The 21,995-nt window shown below is 47.3% G+C and overlaps 1 protein-coding gene across 1 annotated transcript; it reads left to right on the top strand.

Annotated features, from left to right (window-relative positions):
• The first annotated feature begins 5,409 nt into the window (after nucleotides 1-5,409).
• Nucleotides 5,410-17,465, top strand: LOC126993954 (carbohydrate sulfotransferase 11-like). The gene is made up of 4 exons (XM_050853182.1): nucleotides 5,410-5,457; nucleotides 6,667-6,725; nucleotides 11,055-11,282; nucleotides 16,466-17,465. The coding sequence occupies exons 1-4, from the start codon at nucleotides 5,410-5,412 to the stop codon at nucleotides 16,833-16,835; spliced, it is 705 nt and encodes a 234-aa protein (XP_050709139.1). The 3' UTR covers nucleotides 16,836-17,465.
• Nucleotides 17,466-21,995: the final 4,530 nt, after the last annotated feature.

Here is a 21,995-nt window from a genome sequence, read left to right as displayed (position 1 = left end):
TCTCGGTAATATCTATTTTTGGCAGATAAACTGAAATCTAATCCCAACGCTTTAACTGCGTGCCAGGAATACAATCTTAGTAACCAAACGAGGAAACTTCTGTCGGGTAATGCATGTTTTCCTTTACGCGCCAAGTACTGGACGCGCCGTTTCAACATTCTCCTCGCTCCCCCGCCGAGTGGACACAGACAGGCGGGTGACCGTTACTGCACCAATTCCTGCCACAATACTTAAAAAATCAGTCATATACGCATTAAGGATTAAAACATTCAGTACTCCCATCATCTATTTAGGGTCTACTATGTGTTTCAGGCGCTATGAAACACAGTTTTTCGAATATAACATTTTAACAAAGCGTCGGAGAAGGATGGTATTTTGAAAGACGATGATTAAGACCCCAACCTAATTGGCAAAAATAGGCTTAGGTGCCAAATGTGAATGATTACAGCACTTGTAAAAGTAACTTCAAGGTAAACTTCACTAAAATATACAGGCACGGGTAGCGAGGCTACGTGCCGTCATCATGTACGCACCGCCTCTCGTTGAAGGCGTGACGTCAATGTGACGTTTTACTATGAAGTAGCAGTAATCACTGACTCAACTGGTAGTTCTCTCTGTCCTCTCTCTCTCTCTCTCTCTCTCTCTCTCTCTCTCTCTCTCTACTCAACAAGAGTAGAAATGCAATGTTTTGGAGCCTTCTGATTAATGTAAAATCACTTAGGTTTAAGAATCTATGTAAATCTCTCTCTCTCTCTCTCTCTCACACACACACACACACATACACACACACACACACACTAGTTCAGCCCTATACATAGGGATGATGCTCATTTGAAATTATTATATATTTGCGAAAAAGTTTTACTCGCAGGAAATTACTTATCCTTTGCATGGAAAATACGGTCTTTGGTACAACATGCTGTAAGTATATAACATAGTGCAGTGGCTGAACTATTTTTACTGTGTGTGTGTGTGTGTGTGTGTGAGAGAGAGAGAGAGAGAGAGAGAGAGAGAGAGAGAGAGAGAATTGCCGGTTGAGATGATGACTACTACGTCATAGTTACACGTCACATGGACGTCACGAACGAGAGGCACCTAGCCTCGCTACCCGTGCCTGTATAATTTAGTGCAGTTTACCTTAAAGTTACTCCTACAAGTGCCGTAATCATCCACATTTGGCACCTAAGCCTATTTTTGCCAATTAGGTCGGGGTCTTAATCATCGTCTTCCAAAATACCATCCTTGTCCGATGCTTTGTTAAAATGTTATATTCGAAAAACTGTGTTTCATAGCGCCTGAAACACATAGTAGTGCAGTGGCCAACCGCCCTCAAAGTTTGTGCCAGTCTTAATTCCTACCACTTCGTCGAGCCATGCGCACGCCGTGTGTCTGTGTGTGTGTGTGTGTGTGTGTGGTTGACTAGGTTCCTCCTGAAGCAAGGGTAGGGACACCAAAGAACAGTTTTTTCTCAATGCGTCAATTAGTGTCATCAAGACAGATGCTTGTGGCCAGCTAAGTGAGAGAACGCGTGACTCGGCTCTCACACGGTTAGTGCGGTTCCCTCCTGCCTAGGCAACGTCCTGCGCATTCCAAGTTTGTGGAGGAAAGAGGTGGACGACGCCGGAAACATACTGATAGAGCATTGGCTGATGGCTGTACACGACGAAAACTTTCAGATACATAAGAACGTAAGAACATAAGAACATAAGAACGCTGGAATCTGCAAGAGGCCAGTAGGCCTATACAAGGCAGTTCCTTTGACCTAAGCTCCCGTGTATCTAACCCCACCTAGTATCGCTGTCCATGAATTTATCTAATCTATTTTTGAATGTGACAATTGTATTGGCACTCACCACATGACTGCTAAGCCTATTCCACTCATCCACCACCCTGTTAGTTAACCAATTTTTGCCTATGTCCCTGTTGAATCTGAATTTATCCAGTTTAAACCCATTACTTCGTGTCCTACCCGGTTCTCTTACCAACAAAACCTTATGAATATCTCCCTTATTAAAGCCCTTCATCCATTTATAAACCTCGATCATGTCTCCACGCACCCTTCGCCTTTCTAGAGAATGCAAGTTTAACTGTTTGAGTCTTTCCTCGTATGACAAGTTTCTCAACCCCTGAATCATCTTAGTCATCCTCCTCTGCACTGACTCTAACATTTTGATATCCATTCTATAGTAAGGTGACGTAAAGATACGTAAAGATACGTAAGATACGTAAAGGGAGTCGAAGTAATTCTAGATCTAGTCCTCCAGGAGTTGTATTTTTCAGCAATGTTATGCCCTCCTGAACGCCAGTCAACGGTAGGAATGGCAGACCGCGGAGCATACCAACAACGTGCTTGATTTCTTCTTTATTATTTTCACTTTGCACAAGACCCAGTTCTTAACTTTCCGCCGAGTACTCCGGGCAAGGCGACGTGATGACAACACTTGTATCACGAGTGAATCTTAGTTCCCCACACCTGTCTACTGTTGCATTGGTAACAGGGAGCAAAGCATAAACAGCTGGAACTGCAGAACTATTAAGTGCCACGCGAATAACATAGAACTGCATAAATATATTTGTCACTATATATTTGAACTACCATCCCAACACTAAAACTGGTACCGGGGCAGCTGAGTAACTTGCTCTACAGCAGGGGGGAAATGTCCACGGGGAAAATGTCCACGGGAAATATGTCCAAGGGGGAATTTATCAGGGGGGATAATGTCAGGAGGAGAAAGTTCCATGCGGGAAAATGTCCTACACTCCTATTGATTTAAGTGATGAGGAGTGACAAGAATTAGCCCTTTCAAGGCCAAGGCACCAATGCAGACTTTGCAATGTAATCATTTCGTTGACGTAAACACAACAACGCCTGATATAAATGCAACAATTTTGCTGGAACCTTTAGAGTTTAGATAGTTGGACATTACTTGGAACATAAGTATAATTATCCTCATTTGAATAAAGGACAATAATATCATGTACACTTCTGCTTTTCAAGATAGAAGCAATTATGTTATGTAAAACAGTATTCTTAGAAATATTAGATCCACTTAGTAGGGGTATTCAGTCGAGTGTCGAACAGTGTCAAGCATGTCATTAAATACTCAAAGGTTTTTTTTTTTTATGGACAGAAAACTGACTAATTGTTGGGTTGCTATTACAGCCTCCCGTAACTCTTACCTGACCGAAGGAGAGTTCGGTGTGGTAGTGCTTGGCCCTGCCTGCGAATTGAACCCTTTCAAGAGAGGGTATCAATCACCTCTCCTGCCGAACTGACACAGGTGGGCGCGGTACTGAAAAATCAGTAGTGCGGTTGCGGTAGTGCGGTACTTTTTCCGGAGTAGTGCGGTTGCGGTAGTGCGGTCCCATTTTTTTCTTTCCCTGTGCGGTACGCGGTGTGCGGTACTGCGGTAGCGGTAGTCAAAATAAAAAAAAATACTTCAGTGCCTATCCTGGCTATCCAAACAAAAGAAACATGCTTAAAATAGTCCAATGAAAAATCGGCCGGCACCACGGACAGGTCCGGGGTTGAAATGGCCGGCACCGCGCGAGTTAAAGAAGACTCGCAGTGTGGTAGTTTAGTCTGTCTATTTAGTATTTGATTTTGAACAATAACTGAAAAGTCAGAATGATTGAATCACTGATTCTGATAACTGATACCGATTGACTGATTGAGTCCGATTCACTGTAAAAAAAAAAAAAAAATCTGTGAGCATGCCGCGCTGCAAATGTCGTCTTCGATAGTTTTCAAAGTACCGCAGGATTTCTTAGTGCGGTCTGTGGTAGTGTGGTATTTTCAGAAATTTTGCGGTAGTGCGGTACTTTTTTTGTGATGCGGTACTACCGCACTACCGCACTAAGAACCGCACTTGCCCACCTCTTGCCCCACTCTGTACATTTTTTTCTGAAGCACCGCCTGGCGGGCTTTTGTTTTCTCTTTATGTCCTTGAGCTGTTGCCATTGCTGTTAAACAATGCATAAAGGAGTATGTCAAGTCGTTACTTGCTTCCTACTCCCTTGCTTCTCCCCCGCATTAATGACTCCATTTTTGTAGAAAAAAAAAAGTGTGATGAGTCAGCGTTCATTGGCACGGAGCCGAGGATCTCATGTGGCCGGAAGGGACGCCTCTGGAGTTGCAGTCACCTGACCAAGTAAATGTGACAATGCGAACCACGGCCGGAGGCGGCTCACGCTCGTTATGCAAGAAATTGATTAGTCGTCTCCCTCTGCTACCTTCAAATAAAAATAATAGTGTCTTGCAATGGATTACATTGGCAAAAGCAGTGGAGCAAAATAAAAGCATAATACTGCGAAGCGTGTGAGTACGTAGGTTGTGACTAAATGGGAGCGAGTTTGTTGAAGGCGGCGGCGATGGGGTGGTGGGCAGGCTCTGGGTGAGGAGATGGGTGTCCTCTACCTCCCATGGCTCACTCTTTACATTTCTCTCCTCGTTTCTTTTCTCATTTCTTACGAAGACTGGGTATGAGTGGTGCCGCCACAGCTGGGTGCCCAGCATTCCGCACCATTCTCATTCTTCTCAGCCTATGGCCCCTCTGGTCTTTCTCTTGCTAGGTCACCTGTTGAGCAAGGTTATGTGACGAATGGTGGGGATGCAGTGCAACTGGCTCAGTAATGCACTGTATGCACTGAGCCTTACCTGGTGTGATTTTAAAATTGTTGTATTTATTACCGTCCACGTAGTCAGTAGACTCGTGACTTCATGCACGAGTTTGCCCATGACTTTCTTGGCCTGGGAGGGCAGCGAGCGTTCATCATGTTCCTTGTGTGGCTCGCGTGCCACGGGCGATGGGCGTTGAGGTGAGATTTCTCTGGATATTCGTTATGCTCCTAGCGGCCATATGTGATGAGCGATGACCCGCGGCTGGCAGTCGACCTTCGCCGCGTCCTCCGCGTGGCCAGCGCGGCACACGCGGCGGACGCTGCTTTGACGCACTTCCTTGCAGATCGTCAGCCATGCGTCGCTGCGGTTGGTGCTCGCCGGTGCCGGTGGTCGTGGCGGCGCTGCTGGTGTTTTCCGCCGCCGCTTCAGTCTTGTGGAGGATGAGTCCGAGTCGGGGATGGGACAAGAAGCTGCCTGTAACCGTCCCAAACACAGCATGTGGTCACCCTCTCCCTGGTTAGCTGCACTGCTATACTTTTACTTTACAGTGAAATAATTAGTTCAGTTAAGCACAGGAGTAGTAGGAGTATTGATTAAAGCCTTGAGAGTATAATGGTTGCCCCCTAGTGAACGCCTCGAGGCTAAACAGTCACTTCCTGCTGCCAGACGTGTCTCCGGTCTGGGCGGAGGGCGCCAAGGCACGGAGCGACGCCCTGGAGCGTCACATCCAGGACACTTGCCAGAGGCTGCGATTCCCGACGGACGGAGCGCACCGGGCGATGGAACGCATGCATTATGACGACTCGAGGAAAGTGATCTACTGCGTTGTTCCCAAGGTAAGGGACGAGGGAGGGAGGGAGGGAGCGCCGCGGTGGTCCGCACGCGTCATGACGGAGCAAGATGATCAATTGCTACGGCACCAAGGTAAGGGACGAGGGAGGGAGGGAGGGAGAGAGCGCTGCGGTGGTCCGCACGCGTCATGACGGAGCAAGATGATCAATTGCTACGGCACCAAGGTAAGGGACGAGGGAGGGAGGGAGGGAGAGAGCGCTGCGGTGGTCCGCACGCGTCATGACGGAGCAAGATGATCAATTGCTACGGCACCAAGGTAAGGGACGAGGGAGGGAGGGAGGGAGCGCTGCGGTGGTCCGCACGCGTTTTGGCGGAGCGAGGAGGTGATGCATTAATTTCAAGGTGAGATGAAGGAGGAGGATGTGCCACGACAATGGTTACCAGTAACGACACAGCATGGACGAGAGAGAAAGGAGGAGGGAAGAAAAGTTATTGATACGTGAAACAATAAGAGTTTGAGGATCGTTTCGACAAGGAGTAATTGGATTCAAGAGGGCGTTCCTTACGAGAAAATAATGCATATATGATGTGTAATGTGAAGCGACCGTACGGGTTGGGCTGCACGAGGCTGCTTCTCTACACCTTCCCTTTTCATCCGTACCAGCAACCTGTTCAGCTTCCTCTAAAAGTTCTCTGTCATACTTGTGTTCACCACATGCTAACCAACAGTGTAGTCTCTTCTTTATCTGCATAACCTATCAGACAGTCTGAGCAAATCATATTTGAACACAGATTCACGTAAAGAATCGATAAGAAGAGTAATCCTAAAATGACCTCATCCAGGCACTGCGTAATCGCTGCAGCTGGAAGAAGGCAATTTCTCCGCCGTGTGTCCTGCAACATACTCTCTAAGCGATGCACAAAAGTTTCATGAAACTAAGCAGTGAGTCCTCAACAGTTTATGCTTATCAAAATGAACCATAATACTGCTCTTCATTATGAGTATAGACTCCGCTTATCTCCTTTATCAGTGCGTTATTCTAGTATATATTTTTACGGTTATATTTAATGGTTCTCTAATCTTTTTTTTTTTATTATATCCATGCCTAAAAACATGTGATTAACCCGTGAAGGTGACTTTGAGTTAGAGCATGTCTTTGTGGCCGGTCTCTTAATATTACTGGTGTTTTGACAACTCTCCTTTAAATACTGAAATGGTATGCGTTACTGATAAAGAATAATGCTCCTGACAGGTGGCGAGCACCAGCTGGAAGAGAGTGTGGCTCAGGATGACGAACTGGATTAATCCGCAGTTGAATGCAACAGCCGAAAGCAGGTAAGCAGCACCGCATCTCTGTGGGCCCGTCCGTCTAGCTTCCTTTCATGTGGTAAAAGAGACAGGCCAGTGGACAAAATGTCCACACCTCGCTGCTCAACAGTATAAAAAGGCAAATGTTGAAATGCATTATCAAATTTAATTTGAGAAGTGCCTTGAAACTCCTCTCTTCAATGAGTTAGTCTTAAACCCTAGTCACACATAGGCGATCCTGGGACGAAACCACGACGGTCCTGGTTCGTTCTGGTATCGTTAGTAATTGGTGCACTTTGGCCCGTCCCCCTGCGTGGAAAAATTTGGCACGACGCTTGCACGAGTATTGCCCGAATGTTGGACGGAAGCTGCTAAACCATAACGATGCCTGCCCGACAGCTGCCCGGTATCCAAACGATCGACGACGATCATTCTTGAGATTTGAGTTTAACGTTTTTTCAGAAGACGATCCCTGCCCGACTAGGCCCCGGCAACAAAACGACAATAAAGAACACTGCCCGATTGCTAATCAAAAGCTGCTCAATTGCTGGACGAATGGAGAACGACTCCCTACAGGATATGTGCCGCGCCCTTTCCCTCATTCGCTAATCCCTAGGCACGGGAAATGGGTGCACCCTTTATATCTGTGCGCTGCTGTCCTGACCCCAGCCATCACACACACACACACACACACACACACACACACACACACACACACACACTTAAAGCCCAGTCACATCGTCGTGCGTGCGATCGTCATGTGTCTCCGTCCGCCGTGCGACCTGATAGGTCGGCTGGAGGTTTTGGGTGCTGCACCAAAACCTCCAGCCGACCTCTCAGGTCGCTGCCGGTCGTAAAAAGTTTGCCGCCCGGTGGCCGAATGAACATAAGAACATAAGAACATAGGGAAACTGCAAGAGGCCGGGTGGCCTACACAGGGCAGCTCCAGAATCCCCCCCACTACTCACGATGGGTGAGGTGTAGTTACAGGGGTTACAGGTAGAGGCTTGATCCTCGTTATACCGGCGGTACTAGGCACGCATCCAGTACCCCGTCACCTTACTGCACCCACACCTCACTGCCACCTGTCGTCCTCGTCCATGTAGCTATCCAGTCTACTCTTAAAACAAGCTATCGTCCCTGCACTAACTATGTGATTGCTGAATCTATTCCATTCCCCCACCACTCTATTACTAAACCAATGCTTGCCTATATCTCTCCTAAATCTATACTTTTCTAATTTAAATCCATTACTGCGAGTTCTATCCTGCTGGCTAATTCTCAGTACTTTACTTATATCGCCTTTGTTGTAATCCTTGACCCATTTAAAAACTTATATCAGATCTCCCCGCACTCTTCGTCTCTCTAGTGAATGTAAGTTTAGATGTTTCAGCCTATTTTGATATGGGAGGTTCCTCAGCCCCTGAATCATCTTGGTCATCCTCCTCTGAACTGATTCTAGGAAGTTGGTGTCCATTCTGTAGAGGCAGCTCCTTTGACCCTAAGCTCCCGTGTATCTAACCTCACCTAATATCGCTGTCCATGAATTTATCTAGTCTATTTTTGAATGTGACAATTGTATTGGCACTCACCACGTGACTATTCCATTCATACACCACCCTGTTTGTAAACCAATTTTTGCCTGTGTCCCTGTTGAATCTGAATTTATCCAGTTTAAACCCATTACTTCGTGTCCTACCCGGTTATCTTACCAACAAAACCTTATTCTCCCTTATTAAAGCCCTTCATCCATTTATAAACCTCGATCATGTCTCCACGCACCCTTCGCCTTTCTAGAGAATGCAAGTTTAACTGTTTGAGTCTTTCCTCGTATGGCAAGTTTCTCAACCCCTGAATCATCTTAGTCATCCTCCTCTGCACCGATTCTAACATTTTGATATCCATTCTATAGTAAGGTGACCAGAACTGAACCGCATAGTCAAGATGAGGTCTAACTAATGCTAAATATAGTTTGAGGAAGACTTCGGGGCTTCTGTTGCTTACGCTCCTTGAAATAAATCCCAGTACCCTATTTGCTCGATTTCTAGCTTGAATGCATTGTGCCCTTGGACGGAGATCAGAGCTCACTAAGACCCCTAAATCCCTCTCGCACCCAGACCTGCTTATGAGAGTCATTTAAGCAATAGTTATGTGAGGGGTTGTTCCTACCTACACTCAGAATACTGCACTTCCCTACATTGAACTCCATCTGCCATTTATCCGCCCAGTCATACAATCTGTTGAGTTCACCCTGGAGAATACTAGCGTCCTGATCCGACTCAATTACTCTACCGATCTTGGTATCATCTGCAAATTTACTAACATCACTACTAATCCCTGTATCTAAGTCATTGATATAAATAATAAACAAAAGTGGACCTAATACCGAACCTTGTGGGACCCTACTCGTAACACATCCCCAGTCAGATCTTTTACCATTGATTTGCACTCTTTGCTTCCTATTGGACTGAGTCTGGACGGCAAGCGGACTGCCGCCGGTGGCCGACAGATGACGGTTAACTGGTGAACGGCGATCGGATGGCGAGAGGACGCCGTCTGGTTGCCGTCAGGTAATAGGGGGTCGCTTATGTTTGCCGTCCACTTTTCATCTGTCATTATTGGCCGTGGTCGATGTCCGGCCTTCCATCACACGGCGAGTTGTGCGGCGACCGGTGGTCGGTCAAACCACCCTTGCCCGGAAATGAGATACATCCTGAGAAGTGACGTCCCACGCCCCTCAGCCCGTCCAAACTCCGTCCCGACTCAACCTGCTCCACAGGTCAAGCACACAGCCAGATGTGTATGGATCACCTCTGGCTAACGAAAATAAAGTACAGCAGGACATTATGTGCACAGCAGTAACAATGAGAGCCTGTGAAGCTAATGGCTTTTATCTATTTCAAAAAGGATTGTTAATTTCATCTTCTGCTCTGCCCAAGTTGATGGAAATGCTTTAGAAATATATAATGTAACATACATACTAACACACAGGTTAAAACAAGATTGCTTGAAGAGCATTTTTTGCATGTCTGCTGCACATGTGGGGGTGTCACAAACATCCATCGTTTTGCTGCAGTAAAGCACAGAATACTTTCATTACCTTTAGAAGTAATAATTTTTTCGCGAATAATTTACAGAAATAAGAATGAGAAATGTGTAATATAACTGGATGATAATATTACTGTAACAACTGATAATAACATATGAACGGAACATTCTCCTAGTGTATAACAGTGCAGAGCACGTCAGGAGCAGGTTGTAAAGGGAGATGGCCGTCCTCACTGCGATAGGACGCGTACTGGTCCTTGCCTGTTGGTCACCGGTCGGCGTACGGGGGGGCGTCTTTGCCTGACTCCAGGTGTGAGGTCAAGGCGTGAATCTTACCATGGTCGCCGTCCGGCCACCCACTGGACGGACACTGGACGGACACTAAACGACCGCCAGTAGCCGTTCGGTCGTACGACTACTCTGCCACCTATGTAATCGGGGAGCGGTGGATGTGAACCGCAGCATTTTGGGGTCGCGGGTGGTCGTTAGCAGGTCGTCAAGTCAGTGTGACTCTAGCTTTACTCACTCACGTGCCCGCCACAGGTGTCAGTCTCGTGAGCTCATTGTGCTCCTCCACCATCTCGGCGGTGGAGATGCCAGGTGACTGGGCCATGATGTCAGGTGGTTGTGCTAGTGCAGCAAGCAGGGGCGTCAGGTCAGGGTACCACACAAGGGCGTCAGGAGCGTAGGGTGGCAGGCAGGGCGACAGAGAGAACCAGGACGTTAAGCAGGGTTGCAGGACTTCGAGAGAAATTAAAGTTAAGCGAGCGTGGTGGCGGTTTTTGTAGCCGACGAGTTGCAATATTGCCAAACTACTCGCGCGCTAATGCCAAATTGGGCAGCACTCGTTTAGCAATCGTCCAGCATTCGATGAAGTGAACGATTCGCCCGGCAGCTATCGTACAGATATTGGGCAGCTGTCGGGCAGCTGTTGACACGGCCAAAATTTGAATTTTGTGCCAGATCACTGCACGTGTGCTGCCCGACCTAAGACGAAAGTTGCACGATTGCTGCACTATAGCTGGACGATCACTTCCATTGATGTACGATGCCTACAGCACTCCTGCCTAATCTTCGACAAGGTAACCGGCCGTCTCATCGGCCAGCACTCGTTCTGTGCGGATTTCCCCAACGATGACTAGACGAAGTGCTACGAATGTGAAATCGAATGCTGCATGAATGGCAGTCGTGTATCGTGAATGCTGTCGCGTTCAAGATCATGTATATGTAAATCCCCTTAGAAAGAAGGAAGTGCGGTAGAAGGAAAGCTGTTCCGGAACTAAGAGCAGAACTTCGCACCTCCCCCAGGTACGCCGTCCACCTCAGTCTCCCCGTGCTGGCCTTCGACAGGAATGCAGAGGAGAAGCTAAGAACGTACAGGAAGTTCATGGTGGTGCGCCATCCCTTCGAGCGGGTCTTGTCTGCCTACAGAGACAAGCTGGAGGGCGAGTACGAGAACCCCGGCTACAGCTTCCACAAGCAAGTGGGCAAGCGGATACAGATGAAGTACAGGTGAGAGAGACACACATACACACACACACACACACACACACACACACACACACACACACACACACACAGAATAATTACTATCCTTCCTTGAGCAAGGGACATGGAGTGTGTTGTGTGTGAGGTTCCGGCAGTACCCAGAGACCAGTGGTGGGCACCGCTAACCGAAAAGTTAGCTTCGCTTCGCTAACGCTTCGTTTACGCAAAACCGCTAAACTGATAAAGAAATTAGTGGAAGCTAACGCTATCCGCTATATCTTTTTCGTGTTTGGATTTAGCTTCGGTTTAATATTTTGGCTCTAAAACCCTTAAAAAACAGACCTAGCGATCTGAAATTTCAATATGTTGTAGCTTATACATAGCGCTTTCCAGAACGGAATAGCATTTCATAATTCAGATGATGATCAAACTGGGTAGTACGCGCTGGGTGTGTCCTCTTGACAAGTGACTTCAAGTTATAAAGGCTCGCCGTCTGTCCGTTAATGATGGTCCTCGTGGGGTGACACATGACGCTCCGAAAGTGCAAGACAGTGGCGTTCGTCATATCTCTTGATTAAGGACAAAGTACTTCTTCTGGTGGGGCCACGGGTGCTGGGACTTCTGGCCGTCAGCTTGAGTGTCCTCCGCCCTACCCACAGCTGCTGCCGGCTCCTTAACCCGTACAGTACCGGCCGATTTATATAATTTTCACATCCCAGCCATTTTATCCTGAGTCCGCAAACTTTACCAAAGATTTCCCCAAAATTTACGCATTTTTTACTTTTTTCCATAACTGACACTTATTTATATTATTTTAATTATACTTCTTGTCAGGTGGAAAATATCGAATTCTTGTTATTAAATCCCGAGTTCAAAGAGTTGGAAATGGGAGATACATTACCCTAAAACACCCAAAAGTTTCCCAAATAATTGTCCGCTTACCCTACTTTAAGGCGCAATTTACCCAAAAGTGAAAGCCCTGGAATTATTGCACCACGTGGCTCAGCTAGTGCTGTGTCTGCCACAGCGGACAACAAACCTGAATGATTTTTGGGCGGACATAAGTTAGCGGAGGAGGAACTTCATTTAGCGGAAGCTAATTGGTCCGCTAGCTGTTTCCAAATTTAGCGAAAACGCTAAACAGGGAGTAAGTAAGAAGACACCTACCGAAACGGGCGCAAGCCACTCCCGGTGAGGTATATATGGGAAGCGAGGAGGGTGCTGAGGCCCTTCAAAAGACCCTTCCCATGTCCTCAGTTTCCGTTTCCCTATTGTCTAGAGAGTAGTTCAGCATGCTCTCTAAAGACAGATCCTCTCTCTTTCCACACCACTCTATATTCACACAACAAACACACCATTTCCCCAAATTTGTCATTCAAAATGGCCTTCAACGCCTCAAAAACTCAATTTCTCCACCTATCAACTCGACACAATCTTCCAAACACCTATCCCCTATTCTTCAACAACACTCAGCTCTCACCTTCTCCTACACTAAACATCCCTGGTCTATCCTTAACTCAAAATATCAACTGGAAACTCCATATCTCCTCTCTCACTAAATCAGCTTCCTCGAGGTTGGGCGTTCTGTATCGTCTCCACCAGTTCTTCTCCCCCGCAAAGATGCTGTCCATATACAGGAGCTTTGTCCGCCTTCGTATGGAGCACGCATCACATGTGTCGGGGGGCTCCACTCACACAGCTCTCTTTGACAAAGTAGAGTCTAAGGCTCTTAGTCTCATCAACTTCCCTCCTCATACTGACAGTCTTCTACCTTTAAACTCCGCCGCCATGTTGCCTCTCTTTCTATCTTCTATCGATATTTTTATGCTGACTGCTCTTCTGAACTTGCTATCTGCATGACTCCCCCCTCCCGCGGCCCCACTGCACTCGACTTTCTTCTCTAGCTCATCTCTATACTGTCCAAACCCCTTATGCAAGAGTTAACCAGCATCTTCACTCTTTCATCCCTCATGCTGGTAAACTCTGGAACAATCTTCCTTCATCTGTATTTCCTCCTGCCTACGACTTGAATTCTTTCAAGAGGAGAGTATCAGGACACCTCTCCTCCCGAAATTGATCTCTCTTTTTGGACACTCTGGCCTCAATCCTCAGAAGGCTTATGGACCTGATGGAGTGCCTCCTATTGTCCTTAAAATCTGTGGCTCCGTGCTGTCACCCTGCCTGGTCAAACTCTTTCGCCTCTGCCTGACAACATCTACCTTTCCTTCCTGCTGGAAGTATGCCTTTATACAGCCTATGCCTAAGAAGGGTGACCGTTCCAATCCCTCAAACTACCGTCCTATAGCTTTACTTTCTTGTATATCTAAACCTTTTGAATCAATCCTTAACCGGAAGATTCAAAAGCACTTTTCCACTTCTGACCTTCTATCTGATCGCCAGTATGGGTTCCGCAAGGGGCGTTTTACTGGTGATCTCCTTGCCTTCCTAACTGACTCTTGGTCATCCTCTCTTAGCCGTTTCGGCGAAACCTTTGCTATTTCGCTGGACATATCAAAAGCTTTTGATAGAGTCTGGCACAAATCTTTGCTTTCCAAACTACCCTCTTACGGTTTCTATCCTTCTCTCTGTTCCTTTATCTCCAGTTTCCTTTCTGACTGTTCTATTTTTGCTGTGGTAGACGGTCACTGTTCTTCCCCTAAACCTATTAACAGTGGTGTCCCACAGGGTTCTGTCCTATCTCCCACTCTCTTTCTGTTGTTCATTGATGATCTTCTTTCCAAAACAATCTGTCCTATGCATTCTTACGCCGATGACTCCATTCTGAATTACTCAACTTCTTTTAATAGAAGACCCACCCTACAGGAACTTAACGATTCAAGGCTGGAGGCAACAGAACGCTTAGCCTCAGACCTTACTATTATTTCCGATTGGGGCAAGAGGAACCTGGTGTCCTTCAACGCCTCAAAAACACAGTTTCTCCACCTATCCACTCGACACAGTCTTCCAAACAACTATCCCCTATTTTTTGACAACATTCAGCTATCACCTTCTTTAACACTAAACATCCTCGGTCTATCCTTAACTCAAAATCTCAACTGGAAACTTCATATCTCATCTCCTACTAAATCAGCTTCCTCGAGGCTGGGCGTTCTGTACCGTCTCCGCCTCGCCATAGACCGACAGGTCTTCTGGTGTCTGTTCTTCCTATGTATATTCTCCTCCGCACAGTTGCTATCCATTTACGAGGGCCTTGTCCGCCCTCGTATGGAGTATGCATCTCATGTGTGTGGTGGGTCCACTCACACAGCTCTCCTTGACAGAGTGAAGTCAAAGGCTCTTCTTCTCATCAGCTCTCCTCCTCATACTGATAGTCTTCTACCTCTCAAATTCCGCCGCCATGTTGCCTCTCCTTCTATCTTTTATCGATATTTTCATGCTGACTGCTCTTCTGAACATGCTCACTGCATGCCTCCCCTCCTCCCGCGGCCCCGCTGCACACGACTTTCTACTCATGCTCGTCCCTATACTGTCCAAACCCCTTATACAACAGTCAACCAGCATCTTCACTCTTTCATCCATCACGCTGGTAAACTCTGGAACAATCTTCCTTCATCTGTATTTCCTCCTGCCTACGACTTGAACTCTTTCAAGAGGAGGGTATCGGGACACCTCTCCTCCCGAAATTGACCTCTCTTTTTGAACACTCCTTTGACCTCTATTCAGGAGCAGTAAGTAGCGGGCTTTTTTTATATTTTTCTTTACGCCCTTGAACTGTCTCCTTAGCTGTAAGAGAAAAAAAAAAGCACTGGTAAACTCTGGAACAGCCTTCCTTCGTGTGCATTTCCTCCTGCCTATGACTTGACCTCCTTAAAGAAGAGTGTATCAAGACCATAGAGGTAGAATTGGTGGAGTCGACACGGCCCACAAATTCCATTCATTGAGGTGAAGCCGCCGAACTGTCAAATTTACGGCCAAAAGATGGGGGATGCCCGGGCCGGGTGAGAGCTCACGGCCACTACCGCATCGCTACCTCCGGATCGACCCCGTCTCATCCTTATGATGGTGGTGTTTTTGATTACCGTTCATTTATTGATGCGGTATATATTTCATAAATACCTTTTATTTTACTAAGATTTTTATCGGCGTCGCAGACGCCGATCAACAGATTGTCCATCTTGTTGTTGTTCTCTTCAAGTTGTTTTCTTGGATTACCCATGCATTGTAGACATGATGAACCCTACAACATGGCATTATAAACAAAGTCAGCTGTTTGTTTGTTTGTTTTCTACGTCTTGGCCTGTGGCACCGGTAGGCCTTCATAGTAGGGCCTGATGGTCGGCCCCAGTCCGTTGTGGCGCAGGCAAGTGTTTATAGTGGCGCCATCTATACTTTTCAGCAATTTCCATTTTAGAAACCTAGTTGCATAATATAAATTGTTGGGGGTGCGTTGGAGGGTCATGCGACGCCGATCTAGTTTTCTAAACGTATAACAACTTCGAAATTTTACAAGCTCATTACAGCACCAATTCCATAAAAAAAATATATACATAAAAAGTAGTCTACTACGATCAATCCATACAGCGGCGGAAATCAAGGCATCGTAAGCCGTAGGCCTTGTGGAAATCGAGGAGGGGCGAACGTGGCCGAGCCCATTAAGAGGGAGCCTGACCTGACAACACCTGGCAGGTGTCCACACCCGTGCGGCCATGGTGTGGCCGGAAATTTGACATTTCGGCGGATTCACTTTTTAGAGCTGATGTCGATTCTACCAATTCTATCTCCATGATCAAGACACCTCTCCACCCGAAATTGACCTCTCTTTTGGCCACTCTTTACTTTTGTCTATTATGGGAGCGATGAGTGGCGGGCTTTTTTTCTCTGTACTATTGTTGCCCTTGAGCCATCTCCTTAATTTGCTGTAAAAAAAAAAAAAAAACTAACGAAACCGTTAGCTTCGCTAACTAGCGGTTAGCGGAACTGTTCCCATCACTGCCAGAGACTTACTATAATGAGGTAGCTCTTGTCGGTAGGGGAGGCTATTTGCCGGCGATTGCAAGTCCAGGTCGTGATCAGGCTGTGGTGAAACACACACACACACACACACACACACACACACACAAATATATATATATATATATATATATATATATATATATATATATATATATATATATATATATATATATATATATATAAAATGTTCATATATATCATAAAATTATGCATACTACTCGACTCCTCCCCAGGGGCGTCACCTACAGGGGGGGCCACAACGTCACCTTCGCAGAGTTCATTCGCTTCATCTCCGAGGCGGGGCGCGGGACGCCGGAGCAGAGGAACGAACACTGGCGGCCCATGCACGAGCTGTGCCAGCCGTGCGCTGTGCGCTACGACTTTATCGGCAAATACGAAAATCTGAAGGAGGACGCGGACTACCTCCTCCAGTGGCTCGGGCTGACGGACCTGGTGGACGGGTTCCCCGCGTCGGACAACAGGACCTTCCACGCCAGCCGCCTCGACTCCAAGTACTTGGGCCAACTCAGCCACAGCGATATCATGGCCTTCCACGCCAAGCACCTGGCGGACTTTTTGCTCTTTGACTACAAGTTCACCTGAACGAACAACACAGACGGGTAAGGGGAGGCTGTGGCTGAGTGGTTAGTGTGGCGTTCGCCGCGTTCTGGATGATATGGGTTCTAATCCGCCGTTACCACCTGGGATTTTTCAGTCACCGCCGAGTGGCCTAAATCTACCCACATACTATCCTGAAGACCGCATATCTACCCGAACTCTAGATCGAGGAACTGTTTTTGAGTGAAATCAAGAATGAGTTCCAGGGTACAGCATAAGCTAAGAATACATGGCGCCACTATAAACACTTGCCATGACGGCCTTGTGCAGACCACCAGGGGCCGTATGCTCAAAAGGTGCGAGGGAGCAGCTGGCTCCCTCACGCCGGCCCGCCTCATTTCAACCGCTAAGGTTTATGCTCAAACGTGTACGATACACAAAATGAGGTATTAAGCGTTCTTTCTTTTGCTAACCGCTTTCCAAAATAATTTCAAGGTGGCAGAAGCCTTCTGAGATATGAAACTTACCATTAAAAATCTCAAATAAAACAGCAGCCTCTTGTGGCGAGAGATGGCATCCACAGGCCTTAATAGGGTGGCGTGCACCTTCAACCCCCTGATCAAAACAAAACAAATATGACAATGCCTCCTAACCCCTTATGTTAACCTACCCAGACCTAACATTGCCTCCTAACCCCTTATGTTAATCTACCCAGACCTAACATTGCCTCCTAACCCCTTATGTTAACCTACCCAGACCTAACATTGCCTCCAAACCCCTTATGTTAATCTACCCAGACCTAACATTGCCTCCTAACCCCTTATGTTAATCTACCCAGACCTAACATTGCCTCCTAACCCCTTATGTTAATCTACCCAGACCTAACATTGCCTCCAAACCCCTTATGTTAATCTACCCAGACCTAACATTGCCTCCTAACCCCTTATGTTAACCTACCCAGACCTAACATTGCCTCCAAACCCCTTATGTTAATCTACCCAGACCTAACATTGCCTCCTAACCCCATATGTTAATCTACCCAGACCTAACATTGCCTCCTAACCCCTTATGTTAATCTACCCAGACCTAACATTGCCTCCTAACCCCTTATGTTAATCTACCCAGACCTAACATTGCCTCCTAACCCCTTATGTTAATCTACCCAGACCTAACATAGCCTCCTAACCCCTTATGTTAATCTACCCAGACCTAACATTGCCTCCTAACCCCTTATGTTAATCTACCCAGACCTAACATTGCCTCCTAACCCCTTATGTTAATCTACCCAGACCTAACATTGCCTCCTAACCCCTTATGTTAATCTACACAGACCTAACATTGCCTCCAAACCCCTTATGTTAATCTACCCAGACCTAACATTGCCTCCTAACCCCTTATGTTAATCTACCCAGACCTAACATTGCCTCCTAACCCCTTATGTTAATCTACCCAGACCTAACATTGCCTCCTAACCCCTTATGTTAATCTACCCAGACCTAACATTGCCTCCTAACCCCTTATGTTAATCTACCCAGACCTAACATTGCCTCCTAACCCCTTATGTTAATCTACCCAGACCTAACATTGCCTCCTAACCCCTTATGTTAATCTACCCAGACCTAACATTGCCTCCTAACCCCATATGTTAATCTACCCAGACCTAACATTGCCTCCTAACCCCTTATGTTAATCTACCCAGACCTAACATTGCCTCCTAACCCCTTATGTTAATCTACCCAGACCTAACATTGCCTCCTAACCCCTTATGTTAATCTACCCAGACCTAACAATGCCTCCTAACCCCATATGTTAATCTACCCAGACCTAACATTGCCTCCTAACCCCTTATGTTAATCTACCCAGACCTAACATTGCCTCCTAACCCCTTATGTTAATCTACCCAGACCTAACATTGCCTCCTAACCCCTTATGTTAATCTACCCAGACCTAACATTGCCTCCTAACCCCATATGTTAATCTACCCAGACCTAACATTGCCTCCTAACCCCTTATGTTAATCTACCCAGACCTAACATTGCCTCCTAACCCCTTATGTTAATCTACCCAGACCTAACATTGCCTCCTAACCTCTTATGTTAAACCCAAACCTAACATTGTCTCTTAACAGGGTGGCGTCCCCCTTCAACACCCTGAGCTTCATGCACCTGATGTTAACCTAACATTGCCTCTTAACAGGGTGGTGTCCCCCTTCAACACCCTGATCTTCATGCACCTTATGTTAGCCCAACATCCCCTCTTGATTGGGTCCTTCACTCAGCTCTACCTGCTATCTGGTGGCCCTGGTGGAACTACTAAAATAAATATGCATGTGGCGTACGTCCAAATAATTTTTCTTACAAGTTTTTTGCAATTATTTAGACTTCACATATTTTTCTCATAGCAACGGTATAGAGACATTTAAATTACTAGTAGTATTTAAGAAACGGGGAAATGCAAAAAATAGGAAATTTAAATATACTTTTTTCCCACATAAACAATCGTCACATGCTCTACGTATGTTGTTCCTTTAAAGTTCCATATAGTGAGTGTAATATTATAAGATGCTACAAATGTACGTATGTATTATAATTTAAATTAAAAATATGAAAAGTATAATACTTGCTGGCAGCAGCGTACGATATGTTTAGCAGCAGTGTAAACAACCTCCCGCGCTCTGATTGGAGGGACAGAGGAAGGCATCGTGTTGAGGCAGCGGTGTGCCAGCCGGAGGAATGTTAATTTTTATTGAGTGGCAAAATTTTCAACACTACCTTTAACCACTACTATAAGATTTTGAGAGCATGACACCATGCCAGACTTGTTTGACTTCTCTTTTCTTGCATGACGGAAATATTTACCCAAGAGTCCGCACTGATGCATTCCTATCAACCACGGGATAGAGTGTTGTAGGATATATCGATGAATGCTCTTATTTTGCCAACGGTTTTCATTACAATGACATGAATAATGTACAACACTCAGGGTTTTTTTGGTTTAAACATGTTAGCGACCATTACAACTCTGATGTTTTGCTAGTTTGGTACAGAAAAATATTAATTAAGCCTCGCTGGACCTCAGCACGCCGCAGCGCTTGGCTCTGGCAGAGGCTCTAGCAGGGCCACCAGATGGCAGGGCCAGCTCAGTGAAGGACCCAATAGGGTGGTGTCCCCTACAACACCCTGATCTTCATCCACCTTATGTTAGCCTAATATTGCCTCTTAACAGGGTGCCGTCCCTTTTAACACCCTGAGCTGCATGCACCTTATGTTAACCTAACATCCCCTCTCAGCAGGGTGGCGTCTCCTTCAACCCCTTGATTTTCATGAACCTTATGTTGATCTAACATCCCCTCTTAAAAGGGTGCCACCCCCATTCACCCCCTGATCTTTATGCATCTTCTGAGCCTCGTGTTCAGCCCCTCACACCTGTGGCCTGGCACTTATGGCCCTCTCCTGCCTCCCTCCGGCTGGCCTCGGCCACCTCAAGACCACCTCAAGCAGAGTCACTATTAATGGCACTCTCTGGCCCTGTCCAGCACGTCACTGTTAATGTCACTCTCTGGCCCTGTCCAGCACGTCACTATTAATGGCACTCTCTGGCCCTGTCCACCACGTCACTGTTAATGGCACTCCTGGCCCTGTCCACCACGTCACTGTTAATGGCACTCCTGGCCCTGTCCACCACGTCACTGTTAATGACACTCCTGGCCCTGTCCACCACGTCACTGTTAATGGCACTTCTGGCCCTGTCCACCACGTCACTGTTAATGACACTCCTGACCCTGTCCACCACGTCACTGTTAATGGCACTCCTGGCCCTGTCCACCACGTCACTGTTAATGGCACTTCTGGCCCTGTCCACCACGTCACTGTTAATGGCACTCCTGGCCCTGTCCGCCACGTCACTGTTAATGACACTCCTGACCCTGTCCAGCACGTCACTGTTAATGTCACTCCTGGCCCTGTCCAGCACGTCACTGTTAATGTCACTCCTGGCCCTGTCCAGCACGTCACTGTTAATGTCACTCCTGGCCCTGTCCACCACGTCACTGTTAATGGCACGCCTGGCCCTGTCCGCCACATCACTGTTAATGTCACTCCTGGCCCTGTCCACCACGTCACTGTTAATGGCACTCCTGGCCCTGTCCACCACGTCACTGTTAATGGCACTCCTGGCCCTGTCCACCACGTCACTGTTAATGGCACTTCTGGCCCTGTCCACCACGTCACTGTTAATGGCACTCCTGGCCCTGTCCGCCACGTCACTGTTAATGACACTCCTGACCCTGTCCAGCACGTCACTGTTAATGTCACTCCTGGCCCTGTCCAGCACGTCACTGTTAATGGCACTCCTGGCCCTGTCCACCACGTCACTGTTAATGTCACTCTTGGCCCTGTCCACCACGTCACTGTTAATGGCACTCCTGGCCCTGTCCGCCACATCACTGTTAATGTCACTCCTGGCCCTGTCCACCACGTCACTGTTAATGTCACTCCTGGCCCTGTCCAGCACGTCACTGTTAATGTCACTCCTGGCCCTGTCCACCACGTCACTGTTAATGTCACTCCTGGCCCTGTCCACCACGTCACTGTTAATGGCACTCCTGGCCCTGTCCACCACGTCACTGTTAATGGCACTCCTGGCCCTGTCCACCACGTCACTGTTAATGTCACTCCTGGCCCTGTCCACCACGTCACTGTTAATGGCACTCCTGGCCCTGTCCACCACGTCACTGTTAATGTCACTCCTGGCCCTGTCCACCACGTCACTGTTAATGTCACTCCTGGCCCTGTCCACCACGTCACTGTTAATGGCACTCCTGGCCCTGTCCACCACGTCACTGTTAATGGCACTCCTGGCCCTGTCCACCACGTCACTGTTAATGGCACTCCTGGCCCTGTCCGCCACATCACTGTTAATGTCACTCCTGGCCCTGTCCACCACGTCACTGTTAATGGCACTCCTGGCCCTGTCCGCCACATCACTGTTAATGGCACTCCTGGCCCTGTCCTGCCTCCCTGCGGCACGCCTCGGCCACCTCAAGACTCAGCTCGGGGAATATGGGGAAGAGTAGCACAGTTCTTCAGTGTTTTGGGGGCTGGTTAGGCCATGGGGCCTCGGCCTCTATGGCCCCTGATGTGTGGCACAGTTCTTCAGTGTTTTGGGGGCTGGTTAGGCCACGGGGCCACAGCCTCTATAGCCCCT

This window comes from Eriocheir sinensis, unplaced genomic scaffold, assembly GCF_024679095.1.
Source record: "Eriocheir sinensis breed Jianghai 21 unplaced genomic scaffold, ASM2467909v1 Scaffold7, whole genome shotgun sequence".
NCBI classification, from domain to species: Eukaryota; Metazoa; Arthropoda; class Malacostraca; order Decapoda; family Varunidae; genus Eriocheir; species Eriocheir sinensis.
This window is presented reverse-complemented; position numbering and strand designations above follow the sequence as displayed.

Coding starts and splice junctions, on each gene's coding strand:
- LOC126993954 (XM_050853182.1), top strand. CDS start 5,410: ATGCATTATGACGACTCGAGGAAAGTGATCTACTGCGTTGTTCCCAAG. Junction 6,726..11,054: donor ACGAACTGGATTAATCCGCA/GTTGAATGCAAC, acceptor TCCGGAACTAAG/AGCAGAACTTCGCACCTCCC. Junction 11,283..16,465: donor CGGATACAGATGAAGTACAG/GTGAGAGAGACA, acceptor ACTCCTCCCCAG/GGGCGTCACCTACAGGGGGG.